Raw genomic sequence first — 23,121 nt, 5'->3', positions numbered from 1 at the left:
GAAGGATTAGGATGATCTTAAGGAGATGATTTCTCGGGCACACCCAATGTCAGGGCCCATCATATGAATGGTTTGGATCACCCAAGCAATGTGGGCCCAACGTAGTAGAAAATGAGAGCCCTTATATATAGGGCTTTATTTATCTGGTCGACTATATCTTATAGATATGTATGTAAAAACGCTCCAAGGATTTATAGGAAGCCACCAACTATCAGCATCCCTCACAGTGAGATGATTGAAATGCAACAGTGATCAGTTCATCCAACTAGTGTTCCTAATAACAGCTCCTAATAGCATTTAACTATGGCCATTTCTCATACTGACCGTTCGTTGCTTGGTTTCGGATGTGTCGAACTTATCGTCTTCCCAGAGGTCATGTTGTGATCAGAAAGCAGCATAATTTTGTTGCAATTGGGTTTTCTTCCGCTCCCATTAGTTGAGAATAGTTGTTCTAAACCAGCATCTGAGCATCCTCTCCTTCATTCAGCTACTGGTCTTCTATAATCTCGATCTTTCCTTCTTTGAAAAGTATAGTTCTCATTGGGATTCGCTGTTATTGGACACTGCCCAAGTGGAACGACCTGAAATGCAGGTAAAAGAATACCCAAAAAAAAAAAAAAAAAGTGAGATTTTCCAACACCCACATGACGAAACAAACTTATAATTGTATGTAGTGTCTAATGGAACAACGAATTACTTGATTTTTGCCAGAAACATCAGCAACTCTAGTCCTCGCCCTTTTCTTCCTGCATGGATTGCTTAAGTTTTTCCCTTTATCACTGCCACAGCTTTCATCCACAAAGTTCTGATCTGATACCTCTGCAGAAGCCCAAATAGATTAACCATTTTTAGCCAAAATTGAGCTATAATATAACATGACAGGGATTATAGAACATTTTTCTTTGCCCCACTTATTATCAGCAGCTTCAACATTCAAAAAACCATCAATTATGGTAAAGTAGACTTTATATCCATGGAATGCCCTTCACAGACTTTTTGAGGAAGCGTAAGGCAGAAAAGAAGAGGGATTTTGTCTCTAATGCCATCAAAGATGCATAAATGCAGATATAGGAGTAGGGTTTGCTCATGATTCATTTGAGTTGTTTTAATCCACAGCTTCGTAGTATCAGTATATGTAGTCTACAAATTGTGTGCAGGCTTCCAAGTGTTTATACTGGAACACTTTCAATACATATGTTGGGATCCTATGTAATTTGTCAAAATGTGCACCAAGACATATTTAAAACCCATGTAAAAACAGAGTAAGACAGAATTTGTTAAGCAGTTGAATGAAGTTATATCCAGCTGACATAAACTAAAGACACGGTTTCAAATGTCACACCCCAAAACATTGTTTTTTTTAAGTAAGGTAAATTAATTACAGAAATTTATTGATGGATGAAACCAAATTACAGCAGTTCACTGGGCCGCTTTCAGTAGCCCACTTCCGACCATCAATCACTGATTACTACTCTTGGTTGGATTTTTTCCTACTCCTTCCTTTGCAAGCCGATCGGTCACATTATTCGCTGATCTCATATGAGTGAAGTCTGGATTTAGTATCCGGCAAGATCCCAAATTTCTGAGATTATGTTGGCTAAGTTCCACGACCCTGGCGCCTTTTTGCTTGCCCATGACAAAATGTTTGCAGATTCCCCTTCAATGATTAATGGTAATCGCAGTTCTTTTAAATACCATTGTGAGCCTCATCGGAGCAATTTTGCCTCCGCCTCATTGGAGTCGCAGACCCCAACTGGTTCGGACCAGTCCCAGGATTCTTTAATATGTTTTAAACTGATACTTTATGATCCTTTACAGATTTATTATCTGTAACAGATTTATAATGTCAACAGTTTTTATCCTATGATATCCTATAGATCTTGATTACCATTGTTAAAATCTTGTTCTGGCTTGAACATTGCTTCCCATCCATCAGTCGATAACCTCACACATTTCAGACCTTCCATACATTCTGTTAAAATTCTGTGTATGAAAAGTTTAATTTTGTGAACTGTTCAGGCGATTAACTTTACCATCAGAGTCCTAAGCATGACCATGAAACTATTGATTAACCTTTCCCATACTCTGAAAATGCTACCATTTGAATTCCAGGTTAACTGTTAAAACTACTAATTATCATTGTCATAACAGTCCACTTCTCCCACCTGCAACAGTCTTATCATTAGATCGCCAGCCCTGTCTTTGGACTTGACTAACATGTTGTCTACATATACTTATACCTCTTAAAACATGTCTTTCATACAGATTTATCCTATCCCTAAGCCACCCTAGACCTGTTCCCTTAATCCTGACAGTTTAATCAACCCAAATCTGAGCATAAGACCCTAAGATATCCTTACACTTGATTGTCCTACATAGGGTATCAGAGCGAATTATATGTCCCTTCCTTCGATCATCCTGCATTAGATAAAAGTTCATCCCTCGAGCTCTAGATGAAGAAGCATACATCTTGTCCAGGACAAGCCAAATTGCACCAGATGTGTCGAAGCCAATAACATGCGCAAGGGATGTATTAGAGAGCGAGGAGATGCTCCAGCTCAAGATGAGCTGGTCTTCACGAAGCCAGGTCTGAAAGGAGGGACTCACTGTACGGGGATTCTCGGAGATCTAACACGGGAGATGCATTGGGGAGGGGGTAGCATTTAGTGTTGCCCGAGACAAAACCAAAAAGACAACGAACGCAAAGAAGCAGAAGGAATTGTGGTCGCCATAGGAGATGCTTAGTAATGTCTATTTTGAGGGGGATGGGATGATGGGCGTCTCAAAGGATTGGACTGAAACTGATGCCATGAAGACTGAAGGAGTAGCAAGTAGCGTGGAGGTTGTCGTGTAGGATGAGTCAACCATGTAGAGTGATGATGGAGAAGGAAAGTGGATAGAGAATAGCATGGAGGTTTCTCATGCCAACAATGAAAATACCAGTACTCGTAGTAGATCATGATACAACTGATGCCAAGTAGAACTGTTGACTACGATGACAACAAAAAAAAAAAAAAAGGGCGGCCCAGTACACGAGGCTCCCGCCATTGCGGGGTCTGGGGAGGGCTAGATGTACGCAGCCTTACCCCTGCTTTGCAGAGAGGCTGTTTCCGTGACTCGAACCCGTGACCACCAGGTCACAATGGAGCAACCTTACCGTTGCGATGACAACAGTGAAAGGTAAAATTCTGGCACTGCTCATGGCAAAGAATGTGTGGCTGAGACAAGGTTTCCTGGCAGAGATAACAGGTGATGTCCCTGGAGTTCTAGAACTAGAGGAGATATGGGAGTTGTATCTTATGAAAATACAACCTAATGACGAGTGTATCTATTTACTGCAATGAACTTGGTGGAAGGTGCTCCAGCTACTTTGCACACAACCTTGGTGGAAGGTGATCCAGCTACTTTGCACACAACCTTGGTGGAGGTGCTGAGAAAAGGGGTCTGGTGGAGAAAGAGCGGATCACATCGATGGATCATGGGAACTGGAGCCGCGACCATTATGGAGGCAGAAACAGGGAAGAACGGGTAGGCGAGAATCAGACCTAAATGTCTGATACCATGTAACGAGAGATGGATGCTCACCATGATGCCCATTTCAGACCCCATTCTCTCCATTTTATCCCTATCAAGGGACGATGATCCCTCAGTCGAATCAACCCCCTGAGTGGACTTCACCATAGCCTCCTTAATTTTTTGGTTTAATTTGCTATCTCTGTTCTCTTCGATTCGGTTCATTGGAACGAGAGATGGATGCTCACCATTGTATATGGGCCAGCAAAGGCAAGGGATCGAAGTGATTTATGGCCGGAATTGATGATGATTAGGGATAACTGGCAGGGTCCGTGGATCGTAGGGGGGGATTTCAACACCATCAGGTTCCCATCCGAAAAGAATAAACCGGGGAGGATAACCACCAGTATGCGACATTTATCTAATTTCATTCAGGACGGACAATTGATTGATTTACCCTTGGAAGGCTCTAGATACACTTGGTCAAATAATCAAGAATCTCTGGTGAAGAGTAGAATTGATCGCATCCTCGTATCGAGGAGTGGGAAGAGGTCTTTACTAAAATCTTCCAGAGGGCTCTTCCAAAACCCACCTCGGACCACAACCCTCTTCTATTGGAAATCTCAAATTACTCGGGGGGCCCAAGACCTTTCAGATTTGATGTGGACTAATGCGAAATCCCAGGGTTCGATGACAGAATTAGTGGGTGGTGGAAGGAGTTAGAGGCGGATGGTTGGGAGGGATATAAGTTCTCTAAAAAACTGAAAGGGCTAAAGATGAAGATTCGGGAATGGCAGAAAGTCGAAAATGAGAGGGGTAAAAATAGAAAAGAGGAGTTACTGCAATCCCTACAATCTATGGAAACCAATGAGGACACCAATCCACTGAACCCATCGGAGAAGGAGGACCGAATTCGATTGAAGGAAGAATATGAGGAAATCATACGGAGGGAGGAGATTAGGTGGCGGCAGAAATCTCGTGCAACCTGGCTGCGGGAAGGTGATCATAACTCTAAATTCTTCCACAGAATGGCAAATGTTCGTAAAAGGATTAATGCCATTAATTGCTTAAAAATGGGGGATAATTTGGTTGAAGACGGAGAAGAAATCAAGAATCTCATCATCTCCTTCTTCACCAAACTGTACTGCAAGGAGTACGACTGGCGTCCTAAAGTGGAGGGGCTGAATTTCAGATCTACATCGAGAATACAGGCTGCTGATTTGGAAAGGGCTTTCAATGTTGAAGAAGTCGAAGCTGCAATTTTTTCTATGTCAAAGGACAAAGCACCCGGCCCCGACGGATTCCCCATTGCTTTCTTTCAGAATTACTGGAGCATCATTAAGGAGGATGTCATGGCTGTGCTACATGAATTCCACAATCGAGGTACCTTTAATTGGGAAGCTAACACAACTTTCATCACATTGATCCCTAAGAAATGTGGTGTCCTTGGTCTCAAGGATTTCAGACCTATTAGCCTTACCCATAGTATCTCCAAAATTATTTCCAAAGTACTTGCCAGACGTTTGAAATCGGTTATGGGAGACCTGATATCGAAGTACCAAGGAGCATTTGTAGAGCGGAGACAGATTCTTGACGGCGTACTCATCGCCAATGAAGTCATCGCTTCGGTTAAGCGGGGTGGGAAAGGCGAGCTGTTGCTAAAGATCGACATTGAGAAAGCCTATGATCACGTAGGGGATTTTCTGAGTTTCATAATGCGAAAAATGGGATTCGGGGAGAAATGGTGTGGATGGATCCGAGCGTCAATATCTACAACATCTTTCTCTATTCTGTTGAACGGATCAGCAGAAGGTTTTTTCAAGAGCAGCAGAGGATTGAGACAAGGTGATTGCACCTTATCTTTTTATCATGGTTGTGGAAACTCTAAGTCAAATGATAAAAAGAGCGGAGGAAAAGCTATACATAAAGGGACTGAAGGCTAGTAACAATTCAGAAACCATCACTCACCTTCAGTTCGCAGATGATTCGCTGGTCTTGATCGAGGAAGATGAGGAAGCGGTTCGGAACATAAAAAGATTATTCAGATGGTTCGAAACTGTATCGGGACTTAAAATCTGTTAGAAATGAGATTAGGGTTAGAAGAGAGGAAGAAGAAGATGAGTGAAGGATGGAGAGTCGCCACTAGGGAGCTCCTCATGAATATGATGTATATATAGGCCCAAACTAGGGCAACAACATACAATGACTACAATACCCCTAACTAATAGAAGTAATGTCTAAACTAACCTAATACATTATTCAACACTCCCCCTCAAGCTGGAGTGTATATACTATGAAGCTCCAGCTTGCTACAAAGAACTACGTCAACAACTTAAAAAGTACAAGAAGCTCATGCACATCCAGCTTAGTATAACACTCATCCTCAAGCTGGTGTGGTACATACATAATGAAAAATATAAACAAAAAAACAAAGGCCACCATGAACAACATCGAGATCAATGTCCATCAAAAGAGTAGCTCCCCTGAAGTTGCACAACAACGAGAGCGATCAAATAGGGCCTCTCCTTGAATGAGAGCATGGTGAATATATCCGCATATCGAGGGCAATGGAGGCACCATGGCAAGAACAACTACAATTCAGCAAGCAAAAGGGGCACACCAAAGGTGCGCGCAACGAACATTGGCGAAGCAGCACAACGCCAAGTGAAGAGGATAGCAACTGATGGGGAAACCATCATCTGGAGACTAGGTCGACGGCATGAACATCGTCACCTGAAAAGATAAGACAATAGGAAGAGAATAACCAACCAGCGATGGGGAAACCATCGTCTGGTGACAACGTCGACGGCATGAACATCGTCACCTGAAGATAAGAAGAGGAAGATAACCAACCAACGATGGGGACATCATCGCCTGGAGACAAGGTCGACGGCATGAACATCGTCGCCTGAAAAGAGCCGACCAACGATGGGGAACCATTGCTCGGAAAGGAGAGGTCGACGGAAAAAGACAGTCGCCTGTAAGAGAGCCGACCAACGATAGATATGGAAGCCATCGTCACCTGAAGATAAAAAGAGGAAGATAACCAACCAACGATGGATATGGAAGCCATCGTCACCTGAAGATAAAAAGATAAAGATAACCAACCAACGATGGGGACATCATCGCCTGGAGACAAGGTCGACGGCATGAACATCGTCGCCTGAAAAGAGCCGACCAACGATGGGGAAACCATCGCCCGGAAAGGAGAGGTCGACGGGAAAAGACAGTCGCCTGTAAGAGAGCCGACCAACGATGGATATGGAAGCCATCATCACCTAAAGATAAGAAGAGGAAGATAACCAACCAACGATGGGGACATCATCGTCTGGAGACAAGGTCGACGGCATGAACATCGTCTCCTGAAAAGAGCCGACCAACGATGGGGAAACCATCGCCCGGAAAGGAGAGGTCAACGGGAAAAGACAGTCGCCTGTAAGATAGCCGACCAACGATGGATATGGAAGCCATCGCCCGGAAAAGGAGGAAGAAGATAACATGAAGAGATAAGGCATAAAGCCGAACAATACGAAGAGATATGAAAAACAAGACATAAACACAAGATAACACTCCCTCAAGAAGACAAAGACAACACTAACAACACTCCCCCTCAAGAAAAGACAACAAAGTGGACAACACTCCTAAGAAAAGACACAAAGAACTACATGAAAACACTCCCCCTCAAGTTGCAACGAAAAGAATACAAACAAAGCACTACACCGCTTTCGGACATTTGATCAAACACTTGGTGTGCGCCGTAGAGAAGAAGACAAAGGAAAGATGACAAACAAGGCACCACACCTCTCTTAGACATTCTATCAAATACTTGGTGCGCGCCTTGAAGAACTACATAAAAGACATAGAAGGTAATAGAAAGAAAGAGATGATAAGAAGACGACAACAAGACAAGCACAAGAGAACAACAAGAAACAATACAAGACAACACTCCCCCTCAAGTTGAGGCCTAAGGCCTTCAACTTGAAACAAAAATAACACTTTCAAGGCACACATTTCATCAAACACTTGGGTGGCACCTTGACGATAAGATGAGAAATACAAAGGCCATAGGCCAAAAAAGCTATAGAGAAGAGAAAATAAAGAGAACTTTGGAGTGGAGAACCCAAAATGGGTTTACACAAGTAATACAGACATGATTTTTGTTTTGTTTTGAGATATACGATAAAGGGAAAATGGGTTAAAAACAAAATGGGTTTTACGAAATGAGAGAGAAAGAGTGAGATTTCTAGGATATAAAAATGTTTTTTTTTTTTTTTTTTGGTACTGTAGAGGGTTACTGTAGCGATTTACTGTAGCGGTACTGTAGCAGGTTACTTTAGCGGGCTACTGTAGCAGTTAAAAAGGGTTTTAAAGACAAGGAAAGAGAGACACTACGAGAGAGATATTTTAAGGATTTGAGATTTGAGGGAGAAACTATAGAGAGATAAAGAGAGGAAAACAAGATACGAGAGAGATACGAGAAAAAGGGATGATGGCATGGAGGGAGATACTCTTCTTCTTTCCTTCTTGAAGGATCAGCCCATTGGCTCTGATACCATGTTAGAAATGAGATTAGGGTTAGAAGAGAGGAAGAAGAAGAGGAGTGAAGGATGGAGAGTCTCCACTAGGGAGCTCCTCATGAATATGATGTATATATAGGTCCAAACTAGGGCAACAACATACAATGACTACAATACCCCTAACTAATACAAGTAATGTCTAAACTAACCTAATACATTATTCAACAAAATCAACTTTAGTAAAAGCGTGGTGGCCGGAATAAATATTGCCGAGGAAAGAATTGATCGATATGCTCAAATTATAGGATGTAGCTCTGGAACCCTCCCCATATCATACCTGGGACTTCCGCTGGGTTTTGGAATTCCGTCTATTGCTCAATGGGATCCGGTGTTGGAAAGGATGGAGAGAAAACTTGCCACATGGAAGAAGAAATATATTTCTTTTGGGGGTAGAATCACCTTAATAAAGGCGGCGTTAGCTAATATGCCCGTATACTTCATGTCACTATTCCGTATTCCTTCGAAAATTGCACAAAAAATTGAGAAGCTGCAGCGTGACTTTCTGTGGGAAGAAATCGAAAGTTCTTAAAGACCGAAACACCTGATTAGTTGGAAGAAGGTCACTAAGTTGAAGACACATGAAGGTCTTGGCATTGGAAAAATAAAGCTCTGCAACAAATCTCTCATGGGATCGTGGCTTTGGAGATATGGAGAGGATAGATATTCTTTATGGCATGCCGTTATCAAGGACAAATATGGTAGAAATGTGGGCGAGTGGTCTGTCAAGAAACCTAGTGTAGGAAAGGGATCCGGTGCTTGGAAATCAATTGCATCATCTTCGGCGGAATTTGAAGCTCCGACTCGATTTCGAGTTGGAAACGGAGAGGATGTTCGTTTTTGGTTGGACTTATGGGTAGGAGATAAAACTCTGAAAGAGGCTTTTCCAAAACTGTTTTCATTAGCTACAATGAAGGACTCTCTAGTGTCTCAAAATATGAGTAGGAACACCGAAGGAAGATGCGTCTCTTGGGACATCAGGCTACGCAGAGATCTGAAAGATGATGAAATTGGCGATCTGGCCGAGCTCCTTACGCTGCTTGAAGACCAATATTGCAGAGATGTACCGGACGAGCGTGTATGGGTCCCTGAAGAACATGGTGGGTTTTCCGTCTGATCTTTTTTCTCTGCTTTAAACGATGGAGGGAAGAAAGCTTCTAGTCGAGCCTGCATTTGGAAGTCAAAAGCACCCCCAAGGGTCACTGCCTTTGCTTGGACTGTTGTCCACAAGAAAATAAACACATGCGATCAGTTAAAAAGGAGAAGTATTCAAATGGCCAGCAAGTGTGTACTGTGCAACAACGCTAAAGAATCAATCGACCATTTATTACTTCACTACCCATTTTCTTTTCGCTTGTGGAATGGGCTGATAAAATCATTTGGAGTGAAATGGGTGTTCCAAAAATCTATCGGCAAGGTGCTATCTGGTTGGACGGGCGGAGCTTTTGGGGAAGTGGGTCAGCTGTTCTGGAAACTGCTTCCATTCGCAACAATATGGTCCATTTGGAAAGAGAGAAATGAACGCGCCTTTGAAAATAAAATTAGGTCTGTGGACAGGATCATCATTGAGGTCAAAGTCCTCCTTATAGCATGGGCAAGAAGCATTAGAGGAGTCTCTTATGGAACTAGTTCGATACTAAAGCACTGGAATGCAATCATTTTCGAACGGAAGTTCACAGAAAAGATAACACCAAAATGGGAACCTCCGGTGGAAGGATGGCTAAAATTGAATTTCGATGGAAGTGCTATGGGTAACCCGAGGCCGGTCGGCATTGGAGGCATTATCAGAGACGACAAAGCCAGAACGATCATGTCGTACTCTAGCACTTGGCAAGACGGATGCAAATGAAGCGGAAATTAGAGCACTCCTATTTGGCATTAAATGGTACGCCTCCAATCTCTCAGGGCCCCTTGTAGTCGAGGGGGATTCAACTAATGCGATTGTGTGGGCCACCGGCAAATCTAAGGGACCATGGAGACTACAGAACTATATCGCTGAAGTAAGGGACCTTGTACAGATTGTCAGGCCTTCGATCGTTCATAGGAGGAGAACAGCGAATCTGATGGCAGACGAATTGGCTAAACAGGGTGTTACTTTGGATACAACGTGCATCATTATCCCGTGAAATGTAATGGGGTGGGGTCTGGGTAGGAATTACATCCTGAATTAATTGTTAGATGTACTGGGCTGATCAGTCCTCTTTCTGTTTTTAATCAATAAAGTTGTTACCTTTCAAAAAAAAAAAAAAAAATTTTTGCAAAAGAAGTCTTGATCTTGCTTGACCTGGGAGATATTATATGCATGTATATTTATTCAGGAGGAGGATGAGATCCCAGTGATCAGCATCAAAACCAGTTAGGAAAGAGTCCTAACTGGGATGAGTACAAGGATAGAAATATTGTTCTATCTAGAGGCGTGATTAACGATTGGAGATATATGATAATCATGTTGGATCATTCATTCTATCTTTAGCAAGAATGACTCACTTTATTAGTGAAAAGGTAGAGAATGGTGAGCTGACACCAACACACATCTCCAATATTTACTTTATTGACAAGATGAAAATGTTTAACGGAACGCATCATCTTGAGGAGTTTTGGAGATTTTATTATACAAGACATAGGGCCATCTTTAGTCATTGTATTTGTAATTGAAATATAGGTGATATAATAGTATCCTTTTTCTACTGAATAGAGAATACCCCGTGTATTTTGTGTCTCCCTTCTCATTCTTTCTCTTCTCCTTCGCTTCAACACTTCTAAATTTGTAGTTTTTTTTCGCTCTTTGCTAATTGCTAATACAATACATGTACTAGAAGATTGAAAAAGGAATTTGCATTGTAATTCTTCTGAAAACAGTTTCAAGCCTTCAATATGTGACTGGATCCACGATCTGAGGATTGAAAATGCTCATTCCTCATCTCAGCAATAGATTATTTGACAGAATCAGTATGTTAACATAAATACAAAAAGAGACAACCAAAACACGCTTATTCCCTGCTATTGAGTAGAGACAATCAAAAGACACTTATTCCCTGCTATTGAGTAGAGACAATCAAAACACACTTATTCCCTCATATTCCAGTCTCTTTGTCTAGAAGATACTACATTCTTTTAATACTGAAGCTAAATATAAAATGGTTAAGTTGAATAATTCTCGTCTCGAGTAATTTCAATGTGTAGTTGAATCAAGTTAAATAGTGATCATAATTCATAGATGAAAAGTTAACGTTCAAGCATTATTAAGTTATTCCTTCACAATAATTTATTAACTTGAAATAGTTTATGTTAGTGTTTAACAATTACTGTAAATAACTTTCTCATCTACTTTGACTACATGGAAAACTGTGGTCACAATAATTATAGACTAGTAACGTATGCCTCTTAAAATTATGATTCGTTCAATGGTACCTAATTTGAACAATGTGGGCACTAAATTCAGCCCGAAAATAAACAGAACAGAACTGTAATCACTAAGCAATTGGATGAAGAAAAATGGATACTTGAAGTCCAATTGGGGACGTGGAAAGGAAGAAAAGAAATTTCATCAAAGATATTAACAACAACCCAAGTTGTAGCTGAAATCTACCTGTAGTGCTGCTAACAGAGTCTTGATTAATGCTAGAATAACAAGCAGAAAATTGCTTTAAGCTTGTTGGGAGTTCACAGGTTGTGGTTGCATTTTTCCGCCCTTCTATGTGAATTGTTTCACCATTTTCTTGCAGTTTGAGTGATGTCACTTCTAGCCCTTTGCTAGAGGAGGCTGACCTGAAGTGCTGGATCCACGGGTTTGCTAAAAGAACACGAGACTCATTTTCAGTGTCTAGCCAAGTCTGAGCCTTTTCAAACTCAGGTTTCTTCCAGAGGCCGCAGCAGAAAACCTTAAACTAGAAAACGATAACAATGCATTTAGTTAAAAGAGGGATTAGTTTATGAGAGAATTGTGGACAGAAAATATAAGGATTTGATTGCGAACCTGGCCAGAAGAGGATTTAGTGTTGGGATTTGAAGGTGATGACTTTCGATCTAGAAGTTTCTGTCTTCTTGAGAGCCAATCATGCGAATCCATCAAACGGTGCTCGTAATTGTGTAACTGTTTAACAAAGGATGCTTCTATGGAATTGAGATATGATCTGTGCTTCTCATCTGTCCATTCATTGGGCAAAGATTCTACCATCTGACGGCCCTGATATGAAGGTTCCATCAGTCAAAACCAGAATTTTCTCATCAGCATTGAATGATGCACGTGGCCAAGTCCCAGTGTTTCAAAATGCGGATGCAGCTTAAAATGTGTCCAAAACAAATCCTACTCGACTCGGGGCAATGCGGTCGAGTACTTGGCTAACCCGGCCAAGTAATCGGTTAATTTGGCTGAGTACTCAGCAGAGTCAAAGGGGTTTTGATTGACTTTGTACGGAAAAATGCGGAATCGGAAAGAGCACAGGAGTCGACTCGGGCAAGTCAACAATGATGCAGGGAAGTTTTGAAACTATGGGTCAAGCATTTCGGTTTCTGGTAAATCAAAGAACAACATAGAAGAACAAACCAGTGACCAGAAAAACATATCATCCAACTGAAAGTGTTGGTCAAGTTTCCATATTAGTTCGAGGTGAACTCCACTTAAAGAATTCAAGGAACAATATCCTAGATATCCACTATGTTTGCAGCACACTAAATGGAGTTATGAAGAAAAGAACAATAGGTTGAAGAGATTCTTTTATTGGCACATCAAAAAATTATCACAATGACTGATGCAACACACAAATTTAAAGAAATCTCTAGCTTAGGCTATTTTTCTTCTGATCGATCTGCGAAAAATGCATTAATAGAAAGTCACAAGAAATTTTTTAAGTATAACCACATTAACAAAAAAAAGGTCCGGAACATATAGCACATAATCTTTGAAAATGAATAAATATTGATCAATAAAAAAACTGAGAAACACAACAAGTAACAGTAAGTTTGCATCCTTAATAAGTAATCAATTGCTTTATTCGAAACGATGTGCACCAGAAAGGTCTATAATAATATGAGTAACAATAACGAGAAAGACCAATTTCACAACATCTAATATCCGTTCTCAAATAGTCAAACCAAGGTTTACACCATAGTTACCAAGGTGGGAGACGAATTTGGGAAGCGAAATGTGAAATGGAAACAGGAAACACAAGGAAAAAATATAGGGAAACGAGAAATGAGAAAATGATAGAAAAAGAAACGTCTTCAGAAACGCAGTAGAAACGATTTAGAAACAATAGTGAAACGTCAATGAAAAAGGAAATGAAACACAGGGAAAATACAAAATATATGGTTTTGTATATTTAAAATTTGTTAATCTCAAATTTGTATTTGAATATTTCTTATTCTTATTTTTAATTATAATATATGTTATTTTTTCCTTTTTAATATCTATTCCACAATTTTTTGGTGTGCTTTTTTGCAAAACGATTTTCGTAAGTTTGAGTTTTCCATACATTTCTCTCGCATTTCACAGATGTTTCTCACAAGTTTTTCATTTGTTTCCCATGCGTTTCGGAAATGTTTGCCATTTTTTATCACGTTTCGGAAACATTTTCGAAACGTGTTGTAGGGTAAACGAGTTTCCCACTCACCCAAGGAGTTTCCGGCTACTATGGTCAAGGTTTAAAATTTCGGTTTTGGTACCGGTTTCGGACCAAGGAATTTCGAAATTTCGGTCAAAATCTGGTACATAACCCAAAATGATTATTTTATTTAATATTAAATTTTGGACAAAATTTCGGTAAAATATTAAATTAATATTTAAAAAACAGTTTTTTTTGGTCAAATTTCAGAGAAACCGAAATTTCGACCGAAATTCCGAAATTTGAGCCGAAATAAATGACCGTTTCGGTTTTGGTCAATTTCGGTATCGGTCTCCACCGAAATCCGGATTTCGGTCGAAATTTCGGATTTCGGTCGAAATTTCGGATTTCGGTCGAAATTTAAAACCATGACTATGGTTTACACTAGCCCAAGATCCACAACCAAAGTGGAAGAAGAACAAATACCAGCAAAATATACTCCAATATATGATAGAAAGAACAACACTACATGATAAGAATAATAAAAAGGAACGTATAACCATTCAAAAAAAAAAGAATAATAAAAAGGAAACCTTCAAAACAAGGAGAAAATCTGGAGCAAGTTGGCACTTTGCTTCACAACACAAGCTTGCACACAAAAGCTTCAATGGAGGTCTTCCTACTGGAGAATCTCTACAAAAACGAGCAAATGGAGATTGGTTTAGTTAATGGAAAGTGGAGAATTAATTACTTCGGTAAGTGGTAGTGGGCAAGGAAAAGTGGAGACTTAAATGCAGAGGGAAGTGGTAGTGGGTTTAGAGTTTCAAGTAGAGTTTGAATTTGAAATAGAAGCGATTGAAATAGGAGGGAAGTGGGAGCGGAAAAGATGGAGCAAACATGTGAGACTCACACATGTGCAAGCTAGGCCTAGGGGTGTAAAATTCGATTACCGTCCGCATCCGAATCCGTTTAAAGCGAATATTATCCGAATCCGTTTCAAGCGGATATTATCCGAATCCGTTTATGAGATATCCGGCTCTTAGCGGATGCGAATCTGGTAAATGGAACATCCGATCCGTTTAACATCCGAATCTGAGAAGTAAATCCTTTTTTTTTATTATTAATAATATCATTAATATTTATTTTTAGTAATGACACACCATCTTTTGTTTCTATAAGAAAAATGAATATTCTTTTTAGAAAAAATAAAATAAAAACAAAAATAGCCCAAACCCATTCTATCAAAATAACCCAAACCCATTCCATCATATACAAAAAAAAAAAAAAACCCAAAGACCACTACCAACACTATCATCCATCCCCATCCCCTCCCTCTCTCTCTCTCTCTCTGCCTTTGTTTTAAAAGGAAGAAGAGGATCTCATATATTTTAGGGTTTGAGAGTTAATTTTGTGAAGAGAATGTAGAGGTCTAGTTTTAGGGTTTGGAAAATTCATTCGAGTAAGTAGGAGAAAAAATATAAAGTGCTGCAATAAAATGTTCGAATTTACCGGATAAACGGATACGGATAATATCCGAATTCGAACAATATCCGACGGATACGAATTCGGTAATAGTTATTAAATATCCGTCGAATCTGAATCCGAATCCGAATTCGGATAGTGTATACTATAATCGAATTCGGATATAGCCATATCCGCTTCGAATTCGATCCGTTTACACCCCTAGCTAGGCAGACAAAATGACCAAAATGCCCTTAAATACAAAATTACATTTTTGTCCTCACTATATCTCTCAAAAATAACATTAAATAAAACTAAGCTAAATTAGCTTCCAAAAAATACACTATAAAATTTAACAAATAAAAGATCTTGATGATAATTGTGTTGAAAAGTGATGTTTTGCAAATTCCACTAAAACTTAAATAATCTAATAAAACCATGAAACACAAAATATTAAAAAAAATAATGATAATAAGAGATTAAAAGATCTTGTACCATAGCCAACCCAAAAAAAAAACAGGAAACCTACTAATATGTAGCTAATTCCTCAAGAAAAACTTGAATTCCTAATAAGAATGATGAACCAATTCAGATTCTCAACTCATACCTAAAAAACCCACATATTTCAATAACTACATAAAACTAACCCATCATCCATCTTCCATTTTCGACCCCCAAAAATGTCCCAATAAATCCTCACCTTTTTTTATGTATAATAAACCCCAAAAACTAAAAGCAAGAAAAGAAAATTAATCAATGCAAAACCCAAATGCCCAGATCGATTTTAAACAAAACCCATAAATTCATTTCATTTGCAGAACCCAAAAAAAAAAAAAAATCATTACCAAGTTCCCCTTATCTTCCAGTCCTGAAAAATCCCTCAAATTGTTTTCTCCATCCGTACCGTTCATTGCTTGATTTGAATGGCCAAGATCTCCTTCCATTTCTTCCAAAATCTTCTCCAAATTCTGTAAAAAAACAAAAAAAAAAAAAATCTTCCCAAAATGCTTTGAAAGAAAAACCCAATTTCTATGTTTTGGACCCTTTTTCACCTTCTTGAAGAAGAAAACGTGAAAAGGAAGAGAGGGGTTCGGGCCAAAAAGTCCTTCCACATGGCACAACTTTACACGTGGAGACACGTCAGCTGCTTGCCACGTGGGCAGGGTCGATAATTATTAATAGATATTTTCACCAGTGGAAGATCTTTAGGAACAAGGGATGATGTGTGCAGACCTTTTGGGGCTTTTTCTCGTGTATGATGATTGTTTCACCCCCCCTTGTAGGATGACGAGCCTCACTTTTTATGTGATTTGACGTCAGAAAGCGTTAAAGTCTGCCCACAATTCCGTTAACAGTGGGGCGCATAATCCTACAAGGATGGTGAAATTGGTAATTTCGTAAGATACGGTTCAGGAAGGTTCCTCACAGCTCTTCCCTTTTGGATAGCATGACAACCAATTAAAGGGGTGTTATTTAGAGTGTGTTTTGATTGTGGGAATCAGGAATCACATTCCAATTCAATTCCGATTCATTTTTAAATGGAAAATTGATTCCAATTCTATTATTTATGTAAGTACTAGAATTCATCTAGAGAATCAATCGTGATTCTGATTCTAACGTTTGGTACAGTCTAGACCAACGTCGTCGCGGAATCATATTATCAATAAAATATTTTATAAATCATTGACTTTCTTTTTTTTTACAAAAATGTACAACAATAGGGCAGTGATTCCCCCCCCCCCCCCCCCCCCACCCCCACCACGTTTTTCGTTAAGTTTTAGAGGTCAAGGAAAATGTTAAAAGCGGTGAATTTATCCTCGAGCAGTGAACCATTCTCACGAAAAACATTAGAGGGAGGGGGAGATAATAGCAAAATCAAATCCATTACCGTAATTTCACTCGAATAGCAATTTAAAGGCCATTTCAATGACTAGGCATTAAAACACACATGGCATATGCAATAACATGCTTGATCATCACATTTTTCTTGACTAGTGGCACTTTAGTTATTTTCATGACTGAGAGGTATTCTGCTCAGTTTTACCCGATTGGTGAATTTTGATTATTTTTTATTTCATGGAGGTATTTTAATCATTTTCCACAACTTAGAGGTATTTTTCTAATTTTTACCCAATATAGGAGTATTTAAGTTATTTTTCCATAACTCAAGGGCAGTCTGGTTATTTTTACTGATATGGGGTATTTGATCATTTTTATGTGTTGGGGTTATTTTAGCCATTTTTCATGACTAGTGATATGCTGCTCATTTTTACCTGATATGGGGTATTTTGATTATTTTATACCATAGTGCTATTTTAGTTGTTTTCCACGATACAAGGTACTCTTATTATTTTTACCCAATATGTGGTATTTTGATCGTTTTTATGTTATAGGGGTATTTTAGTCCACGAATGAAGGGTATTTCTATCATTTTGCTCGATATGAGGGTTATTTCTGTCATTTTCAGTGACTTGGGGTTGTTCTGGTTATTTTTATCCGTTACGAGGTACCTGGATCATGTCATGGGGGGTATATTTTCCATTTTCCATGACTAGGGATATCTTGGTCATTTTTCATAACTCAGGGAGTATCGTAGTTATTTTTACACGATATGAGGTATTTGATCAATTTTATATCATGTGGTGATTTTACTTATTTAGCATGACTAATTGGTATTTTGGTCATTTTTACCTGCTATAGCGGTATCTCCGTTATTTTTTATGACTCGAGGGTATTCTAATTATTTTACCCTCTATGGAGGTATTTTGATCATTTATGTCATAAGTGTATTTTATTCATTTCCACGACTTAGGGGTATTTTGGTCATTTCACTTGATATGGGTGTTTTGGCCATTTTCCATGATAAGGGGTCTTCTGGTCATTTTTACATGATTGGCATATTTTGATCATCTTTTTATGTCGTAGGGGCATTTTAGCCATTTTCATGTGGATTTGGTCAAGTGCTCTGGGAAGAGATTTAACACAATTTTTTCTCTCCATTCCACGAAACAAAATACCACCCCTTAGGGCGGGAAACAAAAAACTCCAAAATATTCCCTTGTTTTGTCCAATCAAAGTCAAGTATCATTTTCCATTCAATTTTGCAAACTAAACAAAACATGGAAATCGCCTAAATTGGAATCGGGTACCGATACCGATTACCGATTCTGGCAATCCAGACGCACCCTTTGGATAATCTTTAGGGTAATTTTGGAAGAAGTTGTTTTATTTCTCATATGACCGACTATTTATTTTAAATTCGCTTTTGGAAATGCACGGTAAGAGGCCCTCTTCTTCTTCTTTTTAAAATTTTTATGTCTTTTCATCGCCACCATTGTCGGCGACTACCGCTAGAACTCGGAAGAGGAGGAAGAGGAGAAAGAAAAAAAAGAAGAGGAAGGAGGAAGAAAAAGAAAGTAAAACTCCTAAAAAGTGACTTCGACGACAAATTCTAAAACTCTTATAATTTCTCCACTTAAAATTTGTCCAAACTTAAATTCCTAACAAAAATGAATGACAAGCTATTTTTAACAAATAATAAAAATAAACACAAAATTAACTAAAACACTTAAGCTTTGTGATCAATGTGGGCCATTGATCTGGTCACCGTCCTGATCTGTGGTAAATCTGAGGTGATCGACGTAACATCTGATGGCTTGGTGGATATGATCACGACTTTGAAGGTATTGGTTATTGATCTGTGAGATCCGATCAATCCGATCGTGGATCTGGATCTTCTGACCTTTGAAGGGCTGAGATGCACCTGCATCACCATCATTGTGGGCCATGGCCTTAATCTTCTGCCACACCATCCTTCTCTGCTCGTTGATCGACAATTTAGGACCGTCCAATCAAAGAGTTTCAATGATGTTCGGTGATATCCCCACCAAATCCACGATTTGAATCCTGGTCAGGATAAAGACAGGAAAATGATGCCTCTTACAATTCCCTTCTCAGATTTTGAAATGTTGGGACTTAGAAATGTGGGGGCACATTGGTCATTTTACTAGGAAACAATGTTATGGATTGCATTTCTTTAGGTGGAAATGCTTGACGTCCAAACGTTCTACTTATCCTCTACTTCTAAGCAGAACTCCAGGCAAAAGAAAGATCAAATTCCCTCCAAGAAAAAACATACCCAAATCTTTCTCCAAGTCAAAGAAATGGCAGAGGCAGTGGTGGGTTTTACCATGCCCAAGCCACCTACACACAATCCTGCTCTTAATGCAACAAAAATGGAGATGAACCCATTTCCAAAAACAGTAATCTCCTCCTCTTTCACAGTTTCTTTAATCTAATTCATGTCAATTCTTCATTTCCAAAATGGGTTTTGTTTGTTCTTTGCAGAGGATGACAAGGTGTTCAAGTTCCAGGTTGAAAACTGGCTGGCTTCAGGTAGATATTTGACGAAATTCATGACTCAAAGCTATTTGATATTCTGAATCCCTATGATTTCTGTAAAAATTCCCCATATTAGTTCATGGATTTGATATCAAATTATTGACAATTACATGTAAACACTATGCAAATTAGGTCCAGTTTGGATTGCAGGATAAACATTTCTTGAGCAAAAATTTTCCTAGGAAAGTTCTATCTATGTCCGCGATTCAGATGGAAATGATAAATTTTAGGACATAAATATCAACTAAAAGTCCCTCAAACTAATACTTGAACCATTCAACTTGGACGGTTCAAGTTACTTCTTCCATGTGTAATCAATATCAGAGCATGAAATTCATGGCACTGATTTCTGTAAAATTCACCTTATTAGTTCATGGGCTTGATCTCAATTTATTGATAATTACATGTAACCACTATGCAAATTAGGTCCTGTTTGGATTGCTGATAAACATTTCTTGAGCAAATAATTTTCCTAGGAAAATTCTATTTGTGTCCACAATTTAGATGGAATTGATAAATTTTAGGATAAAAATACAAATTAAAAGTCCCTCAAACTAATACTTGAACCAGTCAACTTTGATGGTTCAAATTACTTCTTCCATGTGTAATCAATATTAGAGCATGAAATTTTCAGAAGTTTTTTCTTTTTTAAACATTTCAAGAAAATTCTTGCTATCCAAACAGGGCCTTAGTTTACATCTCATGAAGGATGAAGGATTGCAGGTTGAAGGGATCAGTAGAGAAAGAGCCTCATCATTAAAGGTAAAGGCTTTCCCAGACTTGCCACTGATGGCAGTTATAGTTGAGCATGTTGAGGGACAAAGAGATCTTGTCCTCCATAAATCAGTTTGGCATCTCAATGATGAAACTATGAAGAATGTTTGTAAGTCAACTAAGTTTTTTTCTTTCCTTTTCTCTTTCTGTGAACTGTGAAGAGGTGATTAGATGTTGGGTTGTTGAAATATCTTATGATTGCCACTGCAGATACTATGTACGTAATGTTCACTTGCTGGGGATGCTGTTTCTTTGGCTCCGCAAAAGTAAGCACTTTGTTTGTTTTGTTTGCCTCAAGGACTGCTATTTTTTTTTTTTGAACGATGATTATATAAATGAAAGGTCAACAAACGACGTGGTCAAAGACTGAGGTGGTCACCTGGCGGATTACAAGCACATGAAACCGAAAAATAAAGTCTATGTTGAAGCATAAATGATTAAATAACACTCTCTAACAGCTTAAGCTTTTTGAGTAACTTGTTGTTTCACATGGTATCAGAGCAATTGCCTCACGGAAGGTCCTGGGTTCAAAATCCAACAACTCCAAGATATTAAAAATCGACGTGTACGGCAAAAAAGAGGGGCCACACGTGAGAGAAGTGTTGGAAGTATAAATGATTAACAACACCATCTCTAACAGCTTAAGCTTTTGTAGTAATTGGTTGTTTCACAGTCTACAAACAAAAGTGTCCACAATCGAAGGACACAATCCTGAGAGTCCCTAAGACAAACTCCCTAGGGACGCCCACTCAAGGAGGTGGAAAGTCAAATATTTGGATTTCCTCTCTACTAGATCCTTCGTGAGCAAGCCTATCTGCCTCTGCATTGTCTGATCTCCACACGTGAGCACGTCCCCCTCAACGTGTCCCTAATCTCATCAGTGGCATCTGAGAACCCCCACGGGCATTGGATCCCGTTTCTCACTCATCTGACAATGTTCAAGGAATCTCCCCCAATGGTCAGATGCTAAAGCTGGTCCCTCGACGCTACTCGAATACCACATAGGAGAGCCCTGACCTCCGCCTCAATAGCTCCCATCTCTCCAATGAATTCTTAATGTCTGCACGTTGGCATGCTAGTCTCACATGAGAATACAAAAATATGCTATATGAGCAATGGAATTTTCATGCATGCTTGATTCTTGATTTACTAGTTAGTGATAAAGACAAACTTGGTGTAGGATCCATTTTATGATGGGGAACAATACAGGAGTGATGGAGGAGATGGAACAGGGCATTGGGTTTATGAGAAGGTATTCTTTCTGTCCCTTTACAAGTTAATTTCATTGATTTATCTGTAGAATAAATACCGGGATAAAAAAAATTATGTTTCAATCTAGTCATGTGCTATAAATTTCGGAGTAAAGTTTGAAAGTTGAAAAACAAAAGAATTGAGAGAGTTGAGCTTAAGATTTATAAGTAATGACAACAAAGTGAGTTTGTGAATGCAGCAAGAAGACATTGAAGAGAATGCGAGATCAGAGTTGTGGCGAGAGGAGCTGATCGAGGAGATCGAGCAGAAGGTCGGAGGGCTAAGAGAGCTTGAAGAAGCAGGCAGGAAGGAGGAAGAACTTGTCAAGTGAAAATGGCTTAACAGAATCTCTTCCATCTCTCACAATCTATCTACCCTTGCCTGCAACCTCCAAAAACAATTAGGAGATGAACATACTTACTGTATATATAAACTCCATTTTATATTCAGTTATTGTTTTTATCTACAAATTATAATGTTTCATGTTTGTGTTGCTGATGCAAAATATCTGTATGATTAAGCACTGGAAAAAAATGGTGGATAGCTCAATAATCACAGAAATCAAAGGGATTTGATCCATTAAAAAAATAGTAGAAGTCTAGTCTATACTACCAACGTTGATCAATCGATGAATCATAGTTACTTGGTTCTGGATTTTCACTTCTTGTTGATCAAAGCTGATAAGCTATTGGAATGCTCTGAAATGATCTCCTCTGCCTGCAAACCAACCTGTGATCATGTTACCTTCCTACTAAATGTGAGATATCTTCTACAGTTCCACAGGAGACCATTCCAGATGCCTTTGATGCAGTGTTGGAAACAATAGCTAGGTTGGAGACAGTCAAGAAGAAAAACTGAAGATATGAAATAATGAAATGGTGCAAGGCAAGTCAATTAAGACTTTATCATAGGGGGGGCATGTTTGGAAGCCATGCAATTTTTTTCCATGGAATATAAGTTTATCAAGTTGTGGGAAAAGGGCAAGTAGAGGGTGAGATAGGGAGAGATTATAGATGGCATAAGAGAGGAGATGATGCCAAAAGGCTGAAAAAAGGAAAACACTTTATTTTGGTATCATATCCTCACTCATGCCCTCTCAATTCTCTCACTCTCCCCCTTCCCTCGATACCACTTGGTAATCTAATATTCCATGAAAAAAAATATCAAGGTTGCCAAACATGGCCTTTTAGAATTTTATTGCTCAAGTTATTCTCACTGGAATAAATCCCCCAAGATACAATGCCCAGACACCTACGAGGGCTACACCTCATGAGCATTAGTGAACCAGTAATGCCCACACATAGACAATGTATGAGAGAAACAATCTGGAGGAGGAATGAAAATAACATTGGAATTTGTTGTTCTTGTGAGTAGGACTGGTCTTTTAGTATTTAAAGAGGGGTCAAAAAGGTTATTGCAATTCCAAAAAGCTCTCAAAAAGCAATTAAAAAAGAAAAGGATTTAAAGACCCCACCACCACTCTTCCCTTCTTTTATTCCCACTTCTCCTCTTTGCCTCCTAAGCTTTGTATCCTTCTTTAAATACTTTCTTTCCCAAAAACAGTATTAAAAGAAGGAATCTTTCTTTCAAATCTCATGTTTCTG

At 39.1% G+C, this 23,121-nt stretch overlaps 2 protein-coding genes across 4 annotated transcripts; one reads left to right on the top strand and one right to left on the bottom strand.

The window, feature by feature from the left end:
* Window positions 1-173: 173 nt before the first annotated feature.
* Window positions 174-16,268, bottom strand: LOC143890749 (cold-regulated protein 27-like). Of its 2 annotated transcripts, XM_077395432.1 has the most exons (6): window positions 15,937-16,060; window positions 14,224-14,323; window positions 12,064-12,273; window positions 11,677-11,974; window positions 698-819; window positions 174-581 (listed from the first exon to the last, which is right to left on the bottom strand). In XM_077395432.1, exons 3-6 carry the CDS (start codon window positions 12,262-12,264, stop codon window positions 480-482), a joined length of 723 nt encoding a protein of 240 aa, XP_077251547.1. In that variant the 5' UTR covers window positions 12,265-12,273; window positions 14,224-14,323; window positions 15,937-16,060; the 3' UTR covers window positions 174-479. The 2 variants fall into 2 exon arrangements, with proteins under 2 accessions (XP_077251547.1, XP_077251546.1); XM_077395431.1 differs by lacking the exon at window positions 14,224-14,323 and having other exon boundaries at window positions 15,937-16,268.
* Window positions 16,269-19,127: 2,859 nt separating this feature from the next.
* LOC143890748 (photosynthetic NDH subunit of subcomplex B 4, chloroplastic-like) lies at window positions 19,128-21,913 on the top strand. 2 transcript variants are annotated; one of them, XM_077395430.1, is made up of 6 exons: window positions 19,128-19,353; window positions 19,439-19,486; window positions 20,216-20,375; window positions 20,477-20,532; window positions 21,447-21,518; window positions 21,717-21,913. In XM_077395430.1, the coding sequence occupies exons 1-6, from the start codon at window positions 19,138-19,140 to the stop codon at window positions 21,846-21,848; spliced, it is 684 nt and encodes a 227-aa protein (XP_077251545.1). In that variant the 5' UTR covers window positions 19,128-19,137; the 3' UTR covers window positions 21,849-21,913. The 2 variants fall into 2 exon arrangements, with proteins under 2 accessions (XP_077251545.1, XP_077251543.1); XM_077395428.1 differs by having other exon boundaries at window positions 20,177-20,375.
* Window positions 21,914-23,121: the final 1,208 nt, after the last annotated feature.

Source organism: Tasmannia lanceolata, unplaced genomic scaffold (genome assembly GCF_043159265.1).
Source record: "Tasmannia lanceolata isolate RefF3 unplaced genomic scaffold, GAP_Taslan_0.1 ptg000013l, whole genome shotgun sequence".
NCBI lineage: Eukaryota > Viridiplantae > Streptophyta > Magnoliopsida > Canellales > Winteraceae > Tasmannia > Tasmannia lanceolata.
The sequence above is the reverse complement of the archived record's forward strand: the minus strand, read 5'-3'. Positions and strand labels throughout refer to the sequence as shown.

Bases quoted from the DNA above. Each gene is read 5' to 3' on its own strand.
- LOC143890749 (XM_077395431.1), bottom strand. From the start codon at position 16,035: ATGGAAGGAGATCTTGGCCATTCAAATCAAGCAATGAACGGTACGGAT. The intron at 12,274-15,936 runs GTAATGATTTTT...CCTTCATATCAG, and splicing joins TGGAAGATAAGGGGAACTTG to GGCCGTCAGATGGTAGAATC. The intron at 820-11,676 runs GTAGATTTCAGC...GGGCTTCTGCAG, and splicing joins CTCTGTTAGCAGCACTACAG to AGGTATCAGATCAGAACTTT.
- LOC143890748 (XM_077395428.1), top strand. From the start codon at position 19,138: ATGCTTGACGTCCAAACGTTCTACTTATCCTCTACTTCTAAGCAGAAC. The intron at 19,354-19,438 runs GTAATCTCCTCC...TGTTCTTTGCAG, and splicing joins TGAACCCATTTCCAAAAACA to AGGATGACAAGGTGTTCAAG. The intron at 21,519-21,716 runs GTATTCTTTCTG...TTGTGAATGCAG, and splicing joins GGCATTGGGTTTATGAGAAG to CAAGAAGACATTGAAGAGAA.